Source organism: Stenella coeruleoalba (assembly GCF_951394435.1).
Source record: "Stenella coeruleoalba genome assembly, chromosome: 9".
Taxonomy (NCBI): Eukaryota; Metazoa; Chordata; class Mammalia; order Artiodactyla; family Delphinidae; genus Stenella; species Stenella coeruleoalba.
Window position 1 is genome coordinate 59,256,835 of NC_137155.1, and position 21,534 is coordinate 59,278,368.

General features: G+C 42.4%; 1 protein-coding gene across 6 annotated transcripts in view; it reads left to right on the forward strand.

The window, feature by feature from the left end:
- PLEKHA8 (pleckstrin homology domain containing A8) overlaps positions 1–21,534 on the forward strand; it is a 110,110-nt gene that overhangs the window by 62,399 nt on the left and 26,177 nt on the right. For 2 of the 6 annotated variants that reach the window (XM_079931441.1, XM_079931442.1), the window contains exon 14: positions 2,446–9,808. The exons of 1 other annotated variant lie outside the window; for it this stretch is intronic. In XM_079931441.1, the coding sequence (XP_079787567.1) occupies positions 2,446–2,643 (198 nt within the window). In that variant the 3' untranslated portion in view covers positions 2,644–9,808. Of the gene's footprint in view, positions 1–1,953; positions 9,809–14,642; positions 15,698–21,534 lie in introns of those variants that run through there. 3 more of the 6 variants (XM_079931444.1, XM_079931443.1, XM_079931446.1) reach the window with 2 other exon arrangements.

The window sequence follows — 21,534 nt, forward strand, 5'->3', positions numbered from 1 at the left end:
CAAACAGTGAACTTTTATCTTCAAACAGTTACCGTCTGTGGAACTGCTGGCCAGTCTAGGCTCTGCCTCTTTCTGTGGCTGCGTTTTGCCTTCATCTTCAGTTGAGTTCTGTCATCGTTTCCCGGATAGACTCGGCTGCATCACAGTCCACTAGGAGTCTTTAAGAAATCTGTAGTCCTGGGTTCCACTCTGGAGAAACTTTAAAAATTTTTTCTTTTACTTAAATATATATACACAGAGTTTTGTTTTGTTTTTTATCACAGAGTCCAAAAAGGTTATAACAAAAAATAGCAGTTTGTTCCATACTTCTCAGACTCACTAAAAGAGGCTGCCGCTTTCAACTGCTTTGACTATTTCTTCCAATACCTCTGTAGTTCTAAAACGATTTACTGTTCTTTGTGGACTTATCAGTGTTAATCACTGTTGATTTCTGTTATGGGTTAGAAATTAGCTCTCTTAGATCTTACTGTCACTACCTCACCTCCCCTGCTTCCACCTTCCCTATATAATTATATCACAAGGTAACATGATGATGATGAGCCAGAATTCTGTGATTTTTTTCGTTCTTTCTTACACGAGGTTTACATTTTTCCCCGTACCATCAGATTTCTCAGATCACCATCATTCTGAACTCACGAATGTATCAGATTACCTGTATTTTTTTTCTTGGAGTGTGCCCTTCCAGTACTTTCTAAACTCTTCTTCCAGTCTAAATTGTTGTACTGCTATTGCCCTAGGACTTTTCTTCACAGGTTTTCCTATATTGCATCCCCACCTCACCCTAATTCCATTTCCCAAGTCCTATGACTTCCTATTTCTTGATCCAATCCCTTTTTTTGATGGTATCCAAACTCTAGTAACTTCCTAAGAAAGGGTGCAAGGGAGGTAAATTTTTGAGTTCCTGGAACTGTCTTTATTCTGCCCCTTTTTTCCTAGAGTGTTGCTCTGGCTGGTGTAGAATTCTAGGTTAATAGTAATTTTCTCTCAGTACTCTGAAGGCATTCCTCTGATGTCCTCCAGCTTCCAGTGTTACTGTTGTAAAATCTAACGTGCCACTGTGTATAAACTGTTCCTCACCTCCTTCTAGATGCTTTTAGGATCTGTTCTTTATGCCCACATTCTAAAATTTCACTGTGTTCTCCTTTTGGTCTTTATCATTCATTGTGCTGAGCACTTGGATAGGTCTTTAAATCTGGAGACTCATATCCTTCAGTTCTGGGAGACTTTCTCACATTATATTTTTGGACAGTTGCCTTCCCTTCATTCTCTGCTCTCCCTGTACCCCTATCATTATTTGAGTATTCACTGTGTGCCAGGCAGTGGAATAAACACATCCTACATGTCCCATTAATCCCTCAAATAAGGAAAGTGCTATCAGTCATCTTCTATAGATGAGGAAACTGAGGTTCTAGGAGTTTAATCACCTTGCTTAAATTCCTCAAGCTAATATGTAAAAGATTGGGGATTCAAGTCCAGGTCTCCTCACCCACGCCTGTGCTTTAACCACTGCATAATGCCAGTCACTTTCCAGTTGCAAAAAAGGAGAGGGTTGATTCTCAAAAGACTTTCAGTATAAGGAAGCTCAAGGAAGCCACTGCAGAATGATTATTCAAGATTCCAAAAAGTCTCCAGAGAACTCAGCGGAGCCAAGCCAGTAGGTGCCAGATAGATTTTCGCAAGCTTAGGGAACAGTTGGCCTGCAAAGGGAGGGGAGCTATAAGGAGCTTAGGAAATCTTCCATCAGGGAAGCAGTGTGGTTGGTGGTGTAGTTGAAAAAGCATAGAGATGAATCTAAGTTCAGATCCCGGCCCTGGCGCTCACTAGCTGTGTGATGTCTCTCTGTCAAATAGGAATGTAAATTGTACAGGGTTCTTACAAAGATTAACTGGGATAAAATACGTTAAAGCATCAGTGTACAAGCAGACAACAAATGTTAACCCCCTTCCTTTTTAGAAGATATTCAAGACTACAAAGGAAATATCCATGTAGGGGGAAATAGGAGACACGCAAAGAAAGTACGTGGAGGTGAGAGATACAAATAGGATGGTGAGACGCCCTGCCAGGCTGGCCACGTGCCGACAAAGACTGTGGTAGCAGCACGCATGCAGGTCATCCTGAGCGCTCAACCGGAAGAGGCTGGATCACTGTGAATGAGAAAGGAGCTTTTTTCAAACTGTTTCTCTCAGCATTCCCTGACTTGATGGGATTATGCATCCTCAAGATGGCCCAAGAACATACTTGCTTCTTCTAGGCTTAAAGTGATTTGGTGCTTGAAACGTAATTTTAGAGTCCATGAGCTGAAAGGCTGTATGCCTTTTTTTTTCACTCTTGCTCCCCTCAGCTCTGTATGTGTGTGAGTGTGTGTGCACGCATGCGCTTGTGCATGAGTATAATGTGCAAGAGAGCGAGCCGTGGTGCAGCTTCTCACGGGCAATTCTTTTGCAGTTAGCTCTGAGGGCAGCTCCATCCTATGAAGATTTTGTGGCTGCATTAACCATTAAGGAAGGCGACCACCAGAAAGCAGCTTTCAGTGTTGGGATGCAGAGGGACCTCAGCCTTTACCTCCCCGCCATGGAAAAGCAGCTGGCGATACTGGACACTTTATATGAGGTCCACGGACTGGAGTCTGACGAGGTGGTATGATGTCTGCAGGGCAGCGCCGCCTCCTAACTTCAGGGAATAAAGTTCGCTAAAGTGTTTTGTTGCCCTACTTAATTTCCAGCAGCAGCTTCAGTCCTCTCCAATCCCTTACTTGGGGGGATGGAGAGGAGGAGGCAAAGCCTAGTGCTTTTATGTATAATTTTTTAAATGCATATATGTTTTGTGTGTTTAAAAATCAAGGTGCTATATATTCAGTTCAAAGGGCCTCCTGGAAACCAAATCATAGCTGTTACACAGACGTGAACAGCGAGTTATAAGAGCAGATTTGACAAATGAATTTGTTAGTATTGTGTTTTGCTTTTAGTTTTAATGGGCCACCCAAACCCAAGCTGAAAATGAGCAATTTTTTTATCAAGGACTGTAACTCATAGCCAGTGTTTCAATCAATTTAGAATTAGACTAAAAATTTAGAGGGAGCTCAGCCCCTTTGTTGAAGCTATTGAAATGTAGAGTTTGCTATTCCTAGACGTCCTGCAAAGAATCCTCTCCTCTGTGGCTCTGTGGGCCAGAAGAGCCTGTGTAGTCAGTGTGTCCGGGACGTTGGTTGTGACCGAGCAGTGCCATCCCTGTTTATGGGCCAGGAGACTGGCTCTGAAGAGATGAGTGGTATGTCCCAGCCCCGAGCTGGAGGACAGTATGGGAGGGGTGGGACAGGTCACCTGAGGTGACCCCTGTGCAGTGCACACCCTTGGCCAGCCTGCTTTCCTCGGCATCATCTGAGTTGGACATCAGAGCAAAACCGTGACATTCAGGGATTATTATTAAACTTCAAAAGTAAGGTGTATGGGTCGAGGGATTTGCTCAGTCACACAGCCACTGAATAGAAGAGCCGCGTGATTTCCATATGTGAACTGGACCACCTCTGCATCAGAATCACATGGCGTGCTTGTTTGAAAAGCAAATTCCCAGGCCTTACCTTGACCTGAAGAACCAGAATTGTGGGATTGGGACTCAGGATAATAAACCTTGAATTTGAATAAACTTCCCAAGTTATTCTTGTGCACACAGGGTTGAAGAGCTACGAGATTAAATTCTAGTTTACCGAATTCCCAGTCTTCTGCATGAACTAAATGATGTGTCCTTTTTTTTCAAAGAGGAAGAGGCTATCGTTGAAATGAAGTATTTAAAGGGAGAATGAGAAATGGAGCAAGTTTACTCAGCAGGTTTCTTAATTGAGCCAGCAGGCCTTCAGGGACCACTGTTCTGAATGTGCTCTCTGATCAGTCTTGGCTTTATCACCAGTGGTGCAGAGTAAGCTAAATGCAGCTGCTTATCTTATCTCAGAAGCTCTGGGACTGTGTCACAGTTTAAAGGTGGGATTTAAGCCTTTCACAAAGCAACCTTGTGTAGGCGTTCTCCCGAAGAGTGTGACGCCAGGACTGTGGCCCTAGTCTCTCAGTGGGCCAGGCTGCCAAGAGCGGGCGGCGGGGAGAGGCCATGGCTGCCTTCCCTGTCAGGGGCTACTCGCTTTAAGTAGCTGGAAGGGAAGCTCCCCGGGTAGAAGGTGAGTTCCTTTGAGGGGCACAGGTGATGCTGTCCCGAGGGCAAAGAGAACCCTCTCCTTAGGTGAGAGATTAATGTAGGGAGGGGTATTGATTTTTTTTGTCTGTCTTTAAACAAATGGGCATTTATGTAGCTCAAATTAACGAAGCAGATACTGTGCTCAGTAAGGACTCCTGGAAAATGCTTAACCTTTAGAAAAGCAACATCAAATATTTTAAGGCTAGGGAGAAAAAGGGTGCTCAAGTGATGTTGATTCTTTTGTATCTTAGCGCTTGCTGTTAGCAGCTGCTAAGGTGTGTATGTTGTCTTCTCCCATTCCCACGAGTAATTAGTGCGGACCTCCTTCTCTGGCTAGTGTGAACAGGATGGCAGGACTAGGGGATAAGTTAGACTTCCTGCCCTTACAGAGCCTCCTAAAAGGGAAAAAGAAAAAGCCACCAGCCTTTGCTTTACCTTGAATGAATGCACATTAGACATTGCGCCATTGGGTGGGGATGCTGCCAGGAGATTGTAAGTGTTGTGAAGCACGACTGTTCGGAGCAAGTGGTGGTGCTCCCCGACACCTCAGGAGAGCTGGTCTGGTCTCTGGGAGAGAGGTGGGCACATTGAAAATACCTCAGATTTTCCACCAAGGCTTTGAATACACACAGAAAGAACGCTGCTCGGCGCGGCCATTTCGCGGTTCTATTGGTACTGCCTTGGTGTATATGACCCAGTTTTCTGGGAAAGAAGGGTTTCATATTATCTGGGATCTTTGGGAACCCAGATCAGAGTAGCTTGAATAACTTGAATAAGTTGCATTACCTACTCAACACTTTTCCAACCCTACAGGAAGGGGTAATGTTTTTTGATAGGTATTTTCCTCACTGGAGCATACTAAGTTTACCTAAGATGCGTAAAGCTCTGGAAATTGAACTTCATATTAGATGACAAATTCATCTTGGCCTGACGCTTGGCACGGTCAGAGCTTCCTCCTGGACCTGCAGTATTTGCTTCTCCATTTTATTTAAAGGCATAATGTGTGCTAATTGACATTTACTATCTAAGACAAGGACAAAGAGAAAAGATAAGGCTTTCTCTCCATAATCCTCTAAGATTCCTGGGACCTCTAAGCTTTCTTTCTCTGACAATGAGAGGAGATAGGAAAACGCTAGTATGTTTGTTTGTTGCTCAAACGTTTTTTAGGATTCCCTTTCTAGAGTAACCTTTAGAGAGATCCTAAAGGAAAAGAAAAGGTAATGTGTCTTCTAACTAATAAGTAGCATTTGGATGACCTCCTATAAGGCACTTCCATACACATAATTTCATCATGTCTGCACTTCCCCGCAGCAGAAGCCAGCCCTTACACTTAGGAGGGATTAATATATATTTGTCTAACTGAACAAAATCCTTTCAATGATGGCAAATTTTTTTTGTCCTTGAAAGCAGATTTGATTCATTATACTTAATCTTGACAAAAATGTTAAGTTAGAGGGATACCTTTTGGGGAAGAACCAACTTGTGACTCTGAGGTAGAAATGATTTTCTCATCACCTCTTGATCCAGCTCCTCAGGTAGTTCTAGAACTGGGGCTCTTGGAATGTTGAGCACATCAGTCCCCAGGGCATTGACTTTGAAAGGCAGCGTTTGTTAGGATGTGTAAGTAGTGGCTTCAGGTGCCTTGTTATCATTATTTGTGTGTCATTCTGAAAATAAATGCTCCCCAAATGTCATATTCCACGATGAGGGATATCTGAACTCCATAGTTGAGCCCTGCTGCTTCTCTCTCCTCTTCTGTTACTAATGATTGCGAACAGTGCCCCCATCAGAGCACCAAATCCATCCCCTTTCTTAGCTGTTCTGCTCCGTTCCTCAGCAGCAGCTTCGAGCACATATGTGGAGCATCTGGCGCAGACCTAGCCGGGGTCAGGTGCCCAGTCAGTGGGCATTCTCTTCCCCTCCCAGACTGCAAGAGCTTCTTAAAGAACCCCTGTTCCCATGTGTAGCTGTAAAGCAGGTGACCACATGGTGTGTAGCATCTAGGAAAGGTGATCTGTTATTAGATGAGGGCTGCTGGAAAGGTTTGCAGTCTCCTCTTTTTGATTATTAATTAATCAAAAGTTAATGCTTTCAACTTTATATTTTCGGAAAAGTGTTTTTAATTAAGAAAAATATGTGGTAGGGACCAATAAATAAATTATACTCTTCTTTATTAAATTTGAAGTAAGTAAAAGAGCTGAAGGAAGAGGTGTCTTACTAAGGAAACTTAATCTGATTGTGAAAGTCATATGTATGAAGAAATATCATTTAAGTCAGTAGGAAGAGTCAAAGGGTCATGAGCGATACAAGACGATGTGATTTTGGAAACTTCCTGAAACAACACTTTTTATGTTTTTCTCTACTAAACGACTATGTCCTATAAGAAGTTGGTTACATGATGGTGCATTTCTGAATCATCGATTAAAATCAGTTGCTTCTGATAATTAGTCATGGGTTTTATAACTCTTCAGCTTCCCTGCCCTTGTGTTTCATTTCTTTTTTTAAGGTGAACTATCAACCTTTAAAAATTTTTTTAGATTTAGAATTTATAAGTACAGTACATTTTAAGCCATTGTTCTGTTAGCTGAGCTAACATGTTTGGTCTTGGAGGGGCTGACTTCCATGCCGTTTGTGATCTGGTGGACTCTGTACATGAGCTTCAGTGTCTACGGCAGCCCGTGTCCCTGTGACATGCACATAGAGTGCTTTACTTAGAAACACACTCTGCTTCTGGGCGGCCCTTTGTGGTCTGCAGTTGCTTACTCAGGGGTTCATAAGAATGACAAAAATACCCACTAGCTGTCTAATAGTATTTTAAGACTGCTTATCTATTACAAGGGTGTTAGGGTCCTTTCAGCAATTCCATGAACATACTGTTCAGTAGACCTCCTCTGGAAATGCCCCCAGTCCTATCCTGGCGCAGGCAGTAGCCTGTGTACAGAAGCCATTTGCATGATTTCTTGTTGCGCTGCTGCATCAGGGCACTTGGAAGCGATCCTCAGCGGTACGGTTGACGCAGGCATTGATCTTTCTTCTCCACTGTTTCTATATAGCTTTAAATTAAAAGGAAAAAACATACCACTACTCTGCAAAGCAAAAGTTTTCAAAATTCTTCGGTTACCCTTTTCAATCACTTCTCTTTGAGCGTGAACAAATGTTTTCAGCTAAGCTATGTGAGAACACGACAGATCTTGCTTGTTTTAAGCACTGTCCATTCTATTTTATATATTTTAAAGTGTGATCAGTATTTCTTCCCTGTACTTTATAAACAGAAACCACCCTGAAATGGTTGATACCCCTTGCAAAGCTGATCTCATCCACAGACTCCTGCGTATCTGTGTCTGTTTATAGGTGTATATGGAGTCAGTGGTGACAAGACAGGTGATCTAGAAGTAATTCTGTTGCTTCCCAGAAGGCTAATGAGCCAGTCTCCTGTGGCATGTTTGATGCATGAATCCCTTTGTGTCATGACAATTTTCACTAGAATGTCAGTAAACAGCCCAACTACCTCATATGAAATTGGCTGTGGACAATCTGTGTCAGATGAGACATGTGTTAAGGTTGATTTAATCTGGTTAATAGATTGGACAAAATGATGTCTCTATAAAGAAGAAAGATGTTAGACCAGATGCCAAAGGCTACAATGTACATAGATTTCCTTGGGTTGCTTTTTTAAGTCAGTGTTTAATTCTACCCCCAGTATTCTCATCTCCATTGTTTGTGATCTCATAGATCCATGCACTTTGAATACCTGTCACATGCAATCCTATGTTACCTGTTCTTGTCCTTCAGCATTTTGAATGAGCATCATAATGACAGTAGAAAGCAACAGTAGAAAGCAAGTGTCCAGTGGTTTGTTGATTCCTTAATTTTAATGGACCTTTACTTAGAATATAATGTGTTGGAGCCTTTAAGGATCAACTGATAAATGAGAATTTCATGTTTAGGTTTCATGTAAAACTCTGTCCAAGTTCTAACTCTGTATCTTGTGGGGAGGGGGAACAAGGGAGGGATTTACTTTTTTTGCAAAAATATTTGAAAACATCTGTCAGATTTTATATTCATTAGTTATAATAAACTTATTTTTAAAGTATTTTATCAAGTGCTTCTCTTAAAGATTGTGTGGGTTTTTGCTTAATGAATATGCCAGTAATAAGTTTCATTTATGGAACACATACTATTTGCTGGGCATCACTCCAAGCTCTTTACAGATATTAATACACTTAGTCCTCCTAATCACTCTATGGGGCCAGTACTGTTATTAACCCCAAGTTACAATGAGAAAACTGAGGCACAGACTGGGGAAGCCCCTGGTCTAAGGTCCCACAGCTGATGAGGAGTAGAGCCAGGCTACAAACTGAGGCAGCCTAGCTCCAGAATCTTTATAACAAACTATTTAAACCTAAACAAAACATAATTTTGAAACATCAAATGACCACTGTAATGGCATTGCCCCTGGGTGTTCTAAGCACACTAGAAAGACTAGCTCCTGTCACAGGTGGCTGTGTTCTTTGGCCTGGTTTAATTCTGTTTTCAGAGAAACCACAAACGCAGAACAAAGAGATGAATTTGCTGTGCTTAACGTCTGAGTTGCTGTTTGGTTACATTCAAAGCAGATACTTTTTTGCCTAAATCACTTGGTGCCGAAGTAGGGTTGGACTTGTTAGGTTTTCACTCTCTGATACTTGTTGGTGGATGTTAAGATGCCTGCAGATAGATAGATACGTGTGGCTGGCGATGGGGTGCAACCCTGCCCACACGGCCTCCTCTCCAGCCACCTCTTTAAATACATGAGCTAGGCCAGTTAGAACTGGGACAGGGAGGGTTGAAGGAAGAGAGAGAAACCAGTGAAGTGTGGCAGGTGTTTAAGCAAAAGGGTCCTGTGGAGTCTGAGCTGGGGTGGCCATGTTGGGCCACGTGCAAGAGAAGGAAGAAGAGAAAGCCGGTGGGAAAGGAAAGGATGGTGCAGGTACACCGAGAAGCAAGGATGAGGAATTGTGTAGTTGCCACACACCAGCAAACTTTCCTTGAAGGCTGGCTTTCCCTTTCCCACTTCTAGCTCCTGCCCTAGAATTCCTCCCCTTGAGAACCCAGTACCTTTACGGTAAGACCATAACCTTTTTTGCTTACGCTGCTTTTAGCGGTCTTCTATTCCTTGAAATAATCCCTGTGACAAGCATGTGTGTCTTTATTCCACACTGAATATGGGCAAGTCCAGAAACACCCAAGTGATATACGTCAAAGAACCACCACCACCATCATTCTCACTGTGTAAAATGGAAACGCCTCTCCAGACCTGAAGTCAGTCTGTATGGGCTCTGCTTATTCTAACTTAGGTTCACTTCCCCCAGAAAACCCCAGGGGCCTTTTTGTAATGGCTTTGTTCTTGCAAATTGTAAGCATCAGTTCTCCCAGAGATGGCGGTATAAGGACTAGCTGACCATCTCCTGCCTTCCCCCATACCTACCTGGAGCAGTGTGCTCAGATATGTGTGTGTGAAGACTCAATCGCTGTCCCTCAGCTCCGCCCTCTGCAGTAGTTGGAAACCATGAAAAGATAAGCTTCCTGGAGGAGGAACCAAGGTGGGTTCAAAAGAGACCATGTTTGGACATCTGTCCTCATTTCTGGTGGGCAGGAGAGCAAAGTTGCCTTGTGCTAATGAGGGGTCAGCTGAGGAGAGGCAATGTCTACTGCTTCCTATTCTTCCAAAACCTGAGAATACTGGTACGTTTTCTGTTTTATTACTATTTTACAAGAATGTGGATACACCTGGAATATGGAGTGTGGATAACCAGGTCATTCACCTGGGCTGCGGTCTTGGAGCTCCAATCCAGACCCATCTGCCTCCTGATCATTGATCCTTAGATGTCCTACCTTCGTCTGAAACCCCAATTCCAAACGTGGTTGCCCCTTAAGCTTTGCCTTCTAAGTCAGTGGCATCACCATTATTCTCATCTCTCAGGCAAGAAATTCAGACACCCTACACTCCCTCACTTCTACACTCTTTTCCCAGTTTGTTATGAAGGCCTGTCTTGGCCTGCACACTCCCAGCGGCTGCAGCCTTGATCTCTGAATTCTCTGCTTTTTCAGCCTCTCACTGTCTTTCTGAAAATCCTTGATGACTCCATGCCATGGTTCAGGTTGCTTTACAGACTTGCATTGCCCTTTCCCCTTCCTGAAAACCCAGGTTGAGTCTCTTCAGAAACTGCCCAGACGCAGTAAATCCCAGCCATCAATTTCACCTCTAAACACTTCCTGCACTTCTAAACAATACCACGTAAATTAGAACTTGATGTTGGGAAGTGTGACTACATGAGAACTGGACTCATTCTTTGGTGCATGTTTTGGTTATCAGTGTAGCCGCCTCCCTCACTAAACCATAAACTTCACTTTCTTCAAAATAGTGTGCCCAGCACCCAACAGTGCCTTCCTGTCCATGGGAGGTTTCCAGGACTATCTTAGAAGTTGAGCATTACCTCTGATGGTGTTCCCTGGTTCCTTCAGGTGTGTTACTACTGTTATCTAGCTAGATAAAAATATTTTGAAGCAAAGCCATACACATCTCTTCTAGTCCTTCCTGCTTCCTTGGCTTCTCAAGAATTACTGACCGAACACTCAGATTATAAATAATTTATGGGTTTTTTTTTGTATTTTGCCTTCGTTAATGCAGGTAAAAAAATGTTTTTTTAATGGTGCTTATGTGTATCAAGTTATGAACAATTAGAAGGCAAAGTCCAGCTCATGGTTCTCAGCCCCATTTGTACATTAGAATTAATAGAAGGACTTAAAAAACAAGCAAACAAAAACACTGATGGAGGGACTTCCCTGGTGGCGCAGTAGTTAAGAATCCACCTGCCAAGGCAGGGAACACGGGTTTGATCCCTGGGCTGGGAAGTTCCCACATGCTGTGGAGCAACTAAGCCCTTGCGCCACAACTACTGAGCCTGTGCTCGAGCCCACGAGCCACAACTGCTGAGCCCGCGCATCATAACTACTGAAGCCCATGTGCCATGGAGCCCGCGTGCCACGACTACTCAGCCCACGAGCCACAACTACTGAAGCCCCCACGCTCTAGGTCTGGCCTGCTGCAACTACTGCGCCCGTGTGCTACAACTACTGAGCCCACGTGCTACAACTACTGAAGCGCACGTGCCTGGAGCCCGTGCTCCGCAACAAGAGAAGCCACTGCAATGAGAAGCCTGCGCAGCGCAACAAAGAGTAGCCCCCACTCATCGCAACTAGAGAAAGCCTGTGTGCAGCAAGGAAAACCCAAAGCAGCCATAAGTAAATAAATAAATAAAAAGTAAACATTTTTAAATTAAAAACCAGTAAAAACAATTTCACCAGAGATGAAACAAAAGAAGGAGCCCGACCTTGTCATTGTGCCCTAAACTTCAAAAGATGATCACCAAAGAAAAAGACCATGTTTTTCTGGCAAGAATGAGAAGAGTTCCTAATCCTGCCCTTATTGAGGGAATTTGAAAAATCTAGAATTCTCATTAAAATCTCAGATTTTGGAAAGAAGATTGGAGAGTTGGACAGGATGAGTAGACATCTCTTTCTTCCTCTGAGTGGGGCTGGTGCGTGCGTGCGTGTGTGTGTGTGGGGGGGGGGGGTAGGTGGAAGGGGATTTTGCTGGGGAGAGATGGGTGAATAAGGAACAGGAACAACCGGCGCATCCCTGATTTAAGAGAAGAAGCCACATCCCGAGGGTATTCTCCCCCATGCTATAGTAGATAGTCTCTCCTCTCCATTCGGAGTTCACACTGGTGCAGGACTTAACATAACTATCAGAAGGCAGAGCAGAGTCCAGTCCCTCCAATAAGAGCCTGTATACACAACTCTTCCTCCTTCCCCCACGCAGACAAGCAGGGCTCAGGTTTGGCTGGTACGCACTGGTATGACTGTGCTGGTTATTAAAATATCGAAATGCTTTTATACCAGGCAGTAAATAATCGCTCTCTGAAGTGACCCATGCTGCTTTGACCCCAGCCCCTCTCACGAGAACCACCCAACTCCAGACCACCCCACAATCCGGTACCTAAAAGGATAACCTGTGGCCTAACGAGGAGCCTTCGGACCCCTGCCCCAGAGCTGTGGTCAACCTGTTTTCTGCTTATTCAGTGTCTGTGTCATGCTAGTTATTAAATATTTTTAATATCATCCATGCAGGAAAGTATATAGAACACAAGCTCACAGAGGAAGAGAAATAGCTGTCAAATAAGATGGGAAATACGCCAAGGAGAATATACCAACGCCATATCAAGGCAGATAAATGGTCTGAACAGACTTGCCCACCTTAAGCATGAGCAAATTTCAATTAAATGGCCTGGTAACTGCATAAATATGCTACAGGCAGCAAAGGGAGCAGAGTGGGGAACAGAGGAGACCAATAGGGAAGAAAAGCTAACCTAAGAAACAAAAGTTCCTACAGGTATATTGTGTTGTCAAAGAACATCAAAAGAACAAGAATTCAGTAAAACAAGAGCTCACATGTGAGCTGATTAAACAAAATGAGATAAAAGGGCAGATTGCAGAGCTAAGGAAACAACTTGGCCAAAATAACACTATTATAGAACAAATCAATGAATTAGAAATAGCAAGAAACATGGTTGAAAACTGAATTGGTAACATAGAAGAAAAGGCTTGAGATGACTGCAAGTGAATGAAGAATTTAAAAAGCCAAGATTAATTCTTGAGAGGACAATTGTAGAAAGAAAAAGGTATTCTAACATTAATTGGTATCCAAAAAAAAAAGGAACTAAAAACGTACTAAAAGATATAATACAGAAATGTTTTCCTGGAATGAAGGAATGAATCTTCAGATTGAAAAAGTACACTATGTTATAGGGAATCTTAGAGAAAGCACTTGACACCAAAACGTATCCTGATGAAGTTAATGAACTTAAAGAATGAAGAAAGAATTCCTCAGTGGTTAGGAAGAAACACCAAAGGGTCTCAAACTTCTTTACCACCAGATTCAGAGATTCAGTGACAGAAGGCAATGGAGGAATGTTTCCAAAGTTCTGAGTGGGAAAAAAGAGTGCCTTAAGTATATTTTTTTAATTTATTTTTTATTGAAGTATAGCTGATTTACAATGTTTTGTTAATTTCTGCTATACAACAAAGTGGCTCAGTTATACACCTATATACATTCTTTTTTATATTCTTTTCCATTATGGTTTATCCCAGGATATTGAATATAGTTCCATGTGCTATACAGTAGGACCTTGTTTATCCATTCTATATATAATAGTTTGCATCTACTAACCCCAAACTCCCAATCCATCCCTCCCTAACACTCCCTCCCCTTTGGCAGCCACAAGTCTGTGCTCTGTGTCTGTGAGCTTGAATGGATCTTGAAAGAAATACCTCTTGGGATAAAGAAATATTTAAAGTTTAGTAATGGCTTCAGTTTAGTTTCTTATCCTAAATACAAGCAAACTACCTGAATGCTTTTTTAAAAACTTAATATGATTAGAAATAAATTTGAAAAAATAAGTATACATCTATGTTTATAAAAATATCCTCTATTCTTTTTAATCTGTATCTGTGTTAAAAAAAAGTCAGGAATGATATTTAAAGTTAATGATGGGGGGTTTTTTTGGTTTTTTTTTTGCGGTACGCGGGCCTCTCACTGTTGTGGCCTCTCCTGTTGCGGAGCACAGGCTCCGGACGCGCAGGCTCAGCGGCCATGGCTCACGGGCCCAGCCGCTCCACGGCATGTGGAATCTTCCCGGAACGGGGCACGAACCCATGTCCCCTGCATCGGCAGGCGGACTCTCAACCACTGCACCACCAGGGAAGCCCAATGATGGTTATTTTTAAGTGGGTATTGATGTAGTTTTACTTTTTTCTTTGTCATTTATTATATTGCTTGACTTTTGTTTGATAACTATGCTATCTTCTTTTTTTTTTTTAATTTTATTTATTTATTTTTGGCTGTGTTGGGTCTTCGTTTCTGTGCAAGGGCTTTCTCCAGTTGCAGCGAGCAGGGGCCACTCTTCATCGCGGTGCGCAGGCCTCTCACTGTCGCGGCCTCTCTTGTTGCGGAGCACAGGCTCCGGACACGCAGGCTCAGCGGCCATGCCTCACGGGCCTAGTTGCTCCACAGCATGTGGAACCTTCCCAGACCAGGGCTCGAACCCGTGTCCCCTGCATTGGCAGGCAGATTCTCAACCACTGTGCCACCAAGGAAGCCCAACTATGCTATCTTTTTATTTTAAAATTAGGGCAGGAGGCCCCGTCTAAAACAAGGTTTAAAATCATCGTATAGTGTGAGTGGACCTCTGACATATGCTGCCCCTTATAGTGACATTTGCTTTATAACTTCTAGCAAGGTACCTTAAAATTTTAACTTAATCTCACCACACTTTCCTTTTCCCCCTGGTTATTTTTCACTCATAAGCTGCTATTTCTTTACTCATATATTATTCATCTAAATATCCCATCTTATACAGCTTATGAGTGTTATATTCTTTGGGGCTAAGGAGGAAAAAATGGAACACCCAGTATGAAACCTGCTGACTTGCCCAGTGCATCTGAAACATGAAAAAAATAGAAAAAGAAGCCATTTGGAGTAGCTGACAGTCATCTTACAAGAGGAAGCCAAAAAGACTCAGCAACTTGGGAATTTTGCACATGAATTGGCTGCAGTCCACTGGAGATGCTGAAAGATTTCTTTCTTTGTGCTTCTGGGAGCTTGGAAATGAAACGTCAACCCCTCCCCTGCCCAGGTGAAATTGCTGGTCAATAGAACTGCACTTCGGTATTAGCTTGTGCTGATCAAATTCAGCTTCCAGGGATGGCAGATGCAAGAGTGCAGCAGTAACCTGTCTTCAGTAAGCATCTGTTTTCAGGACCATTCAACATTATGTTGGTGCAAACCCACGGGAGCCCTATATTCTATTGCGGCATGCATGAGAGCAACTCAGGACCCTCTCTCTGTCACACAGTTTTATAAAATCCCAAATCTTTGACTTGATTGGTATAGAAAGACGATCACAGGATTGTAGAACTGGAAGACTCCTTCATCTGTGGTGCATAATCAGTATCCCAAAAGGTTATCAGGATCCAATCAGGAATTGTACATAATGTGCGCAGCACAGTGTCGAGCTCAAGGTAAGAGCTCTGAAAACGGTGGTGGTGATAGGAATAGTTGTTGTTATTATTAGTGTTTTAACAGGAAGTCAAACTTTAAAGGCCATCATGCCTGGAGTTTTCCTAGCTGAATAAGCCTTTTCTTAATTTGGCCACTTGTCCCTGCTCTCGCAGAGGATCCAGTGCTGCCTCTAGGGCAGGTCCCCTCCCCGCACTGAATGTCATGCCACCTTCAAAAAGGAGACCTTCGCCTAATCCCGTTTCCACGGAGACCGCGGCATTTCCTCTTCCTTGCCTGAGTTCTAGAGCCTTCTGTGATGCCTCGTAGCTGTATCCCAGTTGAAGGATTCCAGAAGAAGAGCTCACAGGGCATTAGGGTGGACCTGACACTTCCTATAGGACATTCCCCCTCACTCCAGAGAACATCTAATACATTTTTCTGCCCTAATCTCCTCTCCCCTTGTTCTGGAACACACTCTTATTCCTTTGAGTGACAGCCCCTTCACTGCTCTGAGTTTTGGTTGGGCCCCCAGTCACAGTGCCCAGCCCTCTGGCCACAGCAGTGGGCATGGGACCCAGAATGGGCCCACCCTGGGACTCCTCCAGGATCATATATTTGGACACTGGGAAAGAGTATCCATGTTATGAACTGCATGTTTGTGTCCCCCCAAAATTCATATGTTGAAACCCTGCCCTCTGTGGGATGGTATTAGGAGGTGGGGTCTTCTGGAGGTAATTAGGGTTAGATTAGGTCATGAGGGTGGGACCTTCCTGATCGGATCAGTGCTCTTGTAAAAGGAAGGCAAGGGGTCTCTGCCGTGACCAAGAAAGCCCATGTGAGGACATAACCAGGAAGAGGACCCCCACCAAGAACCAGCCAGCCTGCCTGCTGATCTTGGACTTGCATCCTCCAGAACTGGGAGAAATAAACGTCTGTTGTGTAACCCACCCAGGCTATGGTATTTTGGAATAGCAGCCCCAGCTGACGAAGACATCCCTTTTCTCTAGGGTTACCAACCTGCGGTGGCGTAAGAGTGACTCGTGGGCAGCCTGCCTCCCTTGGCTGCGTGTGGAGGTCTGAGATAGGAGGGGGTAGATGGGGGCAGCAGAGAGCTGAGGAACGGCAGCACGGAGGGCAGAGAGCGAGAGGACGTGGATAGACGCTGCTGAGTGCTGTGTCAGACCGTGTCTGGGGCGGGTCCACGCCCGCCTCTCCCAGTGGTACAAACCAACACTTCCCCCTGCTTCTTGCACTTGTAACTGAAAGAAGCCTGAGCAATTTTCAAATGAGTCCAAGACATTTGCCTTTGGCACTATTATCACCTTCTCTCTCAATGCTTTCTGCCTCCACATGACATGTGGACACAATCTTCTGTGGTTAATAGAAGGAAAAGGAGCAACGTGCCTAAACGAGGGCCAGCTGGGGGTCCAGTTAAGTCATAACTGCTTGACTCTGCAGCAGCACCAGGACACTGGGCTGAGTCTTTGCTTTCCGTTAGTCTTTACCTCTTTCCTAAATTACAATGAATGAATCTTCATGTACCACCCAGAACTGTGTGAAGAACTTCATACAAAGTATCTTATTTAACCCTCAGAATAACCCGGAAGTATATGCTATTATTATTAACTACATTTATATATGAAGAAACTGAGGCTTAGAAATGCTGCTCTGTCCGCCCAAGGAGCATGCATGTGAGAGGTGGAACTGGGCCGTGAGCCCAGACAGGCTGACTCCAGAGCCCACGTCCTTACCACTAAGTGACTGATGCAGGAGAGCAGACACCTGGAGTCGGATCCTAGCTCTGCCATCCCTGCCTGCTGGGCTCTGTGCAAGCTAGTTACTTTCTCTGAGCTTCGCTTTCTCCTCTGTAAACCGAGAGAATGAGGTGACACTCCCTGCTCTTGATTTCCTTGCAGGGATTAAATGTGGCAGCGTATGAAAATCCCCTGGCGTGTTGCCTTACTCACCTGGACAGGCACAAGCCTGTAGGTATTTTCATCATGGCCCACGTTCGAATCTCCTGGACACGTAGTGGGAGCTCACATTTTGTTCAGATCCATCCGTACCCTTCTTATCTTCCTGAGCGAGAGGGTAGAAACTGCATGGGACTGGAATGGACAGGTCTGGATTCTAGTTCTGCCCTTGTAATTTACACTCTGGATCATCTTGGCAAATCATTTAACCCCTTGAATCTTTATTTCCTTGTCTTTAAGACTGAGATGGCGTTGTTATGAGGAGTATGTGAGATGAACATATCTATAGCACATAGCACTGTGCGTGGCACATGGCAAGGACTAGTTAAGTTGTGGTGGTGGAGTGGTTAAAGAGGTACCTGCTTCTGACATGTAGTTAATTCCTCCTCAGCTCACTCTAATTGCACGTAGACAGAAAGGAAATTACATTCTCAGGAAGGACATCTTTAGACTGTTCATAAATGTCATCACTTATACTTAAGGCTTTTTCTTTTAAGTTTCTTATAGTTATTTGTTTCAATCTGCTAAATATTCAGGATTGGTAGGAGTGGAAGTTTCTTTTAAAAGAACATTATTTAAAATATCTTATGTTTTAGAAAATAAGATGTTTAATCACACACCAAAAGTGAAATCTATCTAATATAGCCCCGTGCTGGTCCCTGCTTTGTAAAACTGAGTTCTATTGACAAAAATCTCCACAACCAGGCAGGAAGTAAAACACTGCAAACAAGCGAGTACCTATGGTGTGCAAGGCACCGTGATAGGTGCCTTGCAGACATAGGAATGAATCATACACACCCTGCTCTCCAGGAATTTTCAGTCTAGGAATGGAGATAAGACATGTTCTTGAATTACTTTCTTATTAAACAGAATGTAATACAAGCTCTACAAAAAGTGTAAACAAAATGCTTCAGGATCCCAGAGGGGAGAGTGTGTCCCTTTAGTTGAGAGCATAGCACAAAGGCTTCCTAGAGGGAGTGGCAATGCAGTGGGAGCATAAAGAACATTGTACCAGTTAGCACTCTTTTGGTTGCAAGTGACCAAAGACCTAACAAACACTATCAACCAACTCAGCCTCACTGACATTTGTAGAAAACTACATCCATTTACAAAATACAAGTTCTTTGCAAGTACACGTGGAACATTCACCAAGCTAAACCATGTGCTAACCATAAAACAAAATCAGTGACTTGAAGAAAGATTCTGGGAAGATGGGAATGGCAACAGTATAATTTTTCAGTCTCTGAATTTCCGCATAAAAACAGACAGAACAACAAGAAAGCAAAACCAAAACTTCATGAACATCTTTTACTACAAAACTAGGTAGTTTAGTTTGCTAGGGCAGTAGCAAATTACCACAAACTAGTTGGCTTAAAACAACAGAAATTTATTCTCTCAGTTCTGGAGGCTAGAAGTCCAAAATCAAAGTGCTGGCAGGGTTGTGCCCCCTCTTCTTAGCTTCTGACGTTTGTCAGCAATCCTTGTGTTCCTTGGCTTATGGCAGCATCCCTCCAATGTCTGCCTTTATCTTTAAGTGGCTGTCTTCCCCTTGTGTCTCCAAATCTCTCTCTCCTTATTATAATACCAGTCATTGGATTTAGGGCCCACCCTAACTCTGTATAACCTCATCTTAACTTGATTATATCTGCAAAGACCCTGTTTCCAGATAAGGTCAGATTCACAGCTGCCAGGAATTAGGATTTAAACATATCTTTTGGAGGGACACAATTCAGCCTGTAACACTGGGTGGCATTATACCTAACAGTATGAATGAATGTTTCCCCCGCCCCCCCCCCACCCCGCCAAAGATCAGGAACAGGTAAGGATGTTTGTTCTAACCACACCACTTCCATTCGTTACTGAAGTTGAGGTTCTAGCCAGTGCAGTAAGGCAACAAAAGAAATAAAAGTGTACAAATTGAAAAGAAAGAAGTAAAACCTTTTATTTGCAAAGGATATATGTCTGCAGCAGAAAACCCTAAGAACTCTACAAAGACAACTAGAGCTAATAGCTGAATATAGGATGTTTGCAGGAGACAAGATCAGTATAGAAAAATAAGTTGTATTTCTACATACTAGCAAAAAACAATTAGAAAACAAAATTTGAAAAGCAGTGCCATTTAAAATAGCATAAAAAAATCAAGAATAAATTTAATAAAATATGTATAAAACCTCTACACGGAAAACTGTAAGATATGTCTGAGACAAGATATAGAAGACCTAAAGTAAATTTTTAAAGTTATACCATGCTTATGGGTTAGAAGATCTGACAGGATGCCTCCGACGTGTGTGTGTGTGTGTGTGTGTGTACGTGTGTGTTGATCACGGCACAAAGCAATTCTTTCATATCAGCTGGGTTTCCTACAATTCAACTCAATTCAATTCAATTCTGCCATTATCTACCTAGAGAAAACGTCAAATTCCACAGGTTAAGGGCTCAGTCTTGCAAGACTACCTCCCCTGACTTCAGATGCCAATCACAAGTCCAGATTGTTACCTATGCCTCTCACTGACTGCAACCCCATTCTTGGGTTCAATTAACTTGCTAAATTAGTTCACAGAACTCAGAGAAACATTTTACTTACACTTACCAGTTTATTATAAAAGGATATACCACAGGAACAGCCGGATGGAAGAAATGTGATATATTTCTTATTATAAATCACAGTATCACAATGTCATTTCTTCCAAAATTGATCTAAAGATTCAATGTAATCCCAGTAAAAATACTAGCATGTAGATATGATACCAAAAGCATGAGCAGCAACACCAATAACAAATAAATAAATTGAACTTCGTCAAAGTAAAAAACTTTTGCTCATCAGAGACATTGTCAAGAAAGTGAAAAGCTGAACTACAAAAAAAGAGAAAATATTTGCAAACCGTATACCCGATAAGGGACTTGTATCCAGACTATAAATAGAAGGCATAACTCAATAACAAAAAGACAGACAACCTGATTTAAAAATAGGCAAAAGAGAAATAGCCGTTTCTCCAAAGAAGATATATAAATGGCCATTGAGAATGTGAAAAGATACCCAACGTCATTAGTCATTACAGAAATGTAATGAAAGCAACAATGAGATATCACTTCACACCTATTAGGACGGCTATAATGAAAAACAAACAAACAAAAAACATAGCAAGGATTGGAGAGAATATGGAGAAATTGAAACCCTTGTATATTACTGGTGGGAATGTAAAATGGTGCCGGTGCTGTGGAAACAGTTTGGCAGTTTCTAAAAGAAAACTGAACATAGAATTACCATATGACCCAGCATTCCACTCCCAAGCATAGACGCAAAGGAATTGAAAGCAGGGACTTGAACAGACGCTTGTATGCCAATATTCGTTGCAGCATTATTCACAATAACCAAAAGTGGAAATAACCCAAATGTCTATCAATACATGAATTGGTAAACAAAATGTTGTCTGTACAAACAATGGATTATTCAGCCGTAAAAAAAAAAGGAATGATGTTCTGTTACATGCTATAACATGGGCAAATCTTGGAAACATTATACTAAATGAAGTAAGCCAAACACAAAAGAACAAACATTGTACAATTACATTTACATGAAATATCAAGAGTAAGCAATTTTAATAGAGACAGAAAGTAGAGATTACCAGGGGCTGGGAGGAAGGGTAATGGGGAGTTATTGCACACTGGTTACAGGATTTCTGTTTGGGATGATGAAAATGTTTCAGAACTAGATATTGGTGATGTTTGTACTACATTGTGAATGTACTTAATGCTTACTTAAACGTGATTAAAATGGCAACTTTTATATTACATATATTTTTCACAATTTTTTAACTTAATAAAGCAATATGCCAAAACTCATTGCATGAATTCTATACTTTGAATTGCATCCTTGAATTTTACTCTTGACTTGTAAACTTTAAATGGGTGAATTGTGTGGTATATGGGTTATATCCCAATAAACCTGTCTAAAAACTACCAGTAGGATTTTGCAGAAATTGATGAACTAATTCTAAAATTTATGTGAAAATGTACAGGGCCTAGAATAACCAGAGGAATCTCGAGAGTTAACAAAGTTGGAGGACTTAACATTAGCTAATTACAAGACTTTCTATAAAGCTGTAGTAATTAAGATGGTATGGTATAAAGAATCAAGGAACAAGAGAGAGTTCAGAAATAAACCCACATATATATAGTCAAATTAATTTTGGTCAAAATATCAAAGAAGTTCAATGATGAATGGCAGATCTTTTCAACAAAATGTGCTGGAACACCTGCCTATCTATACGGGGAAAA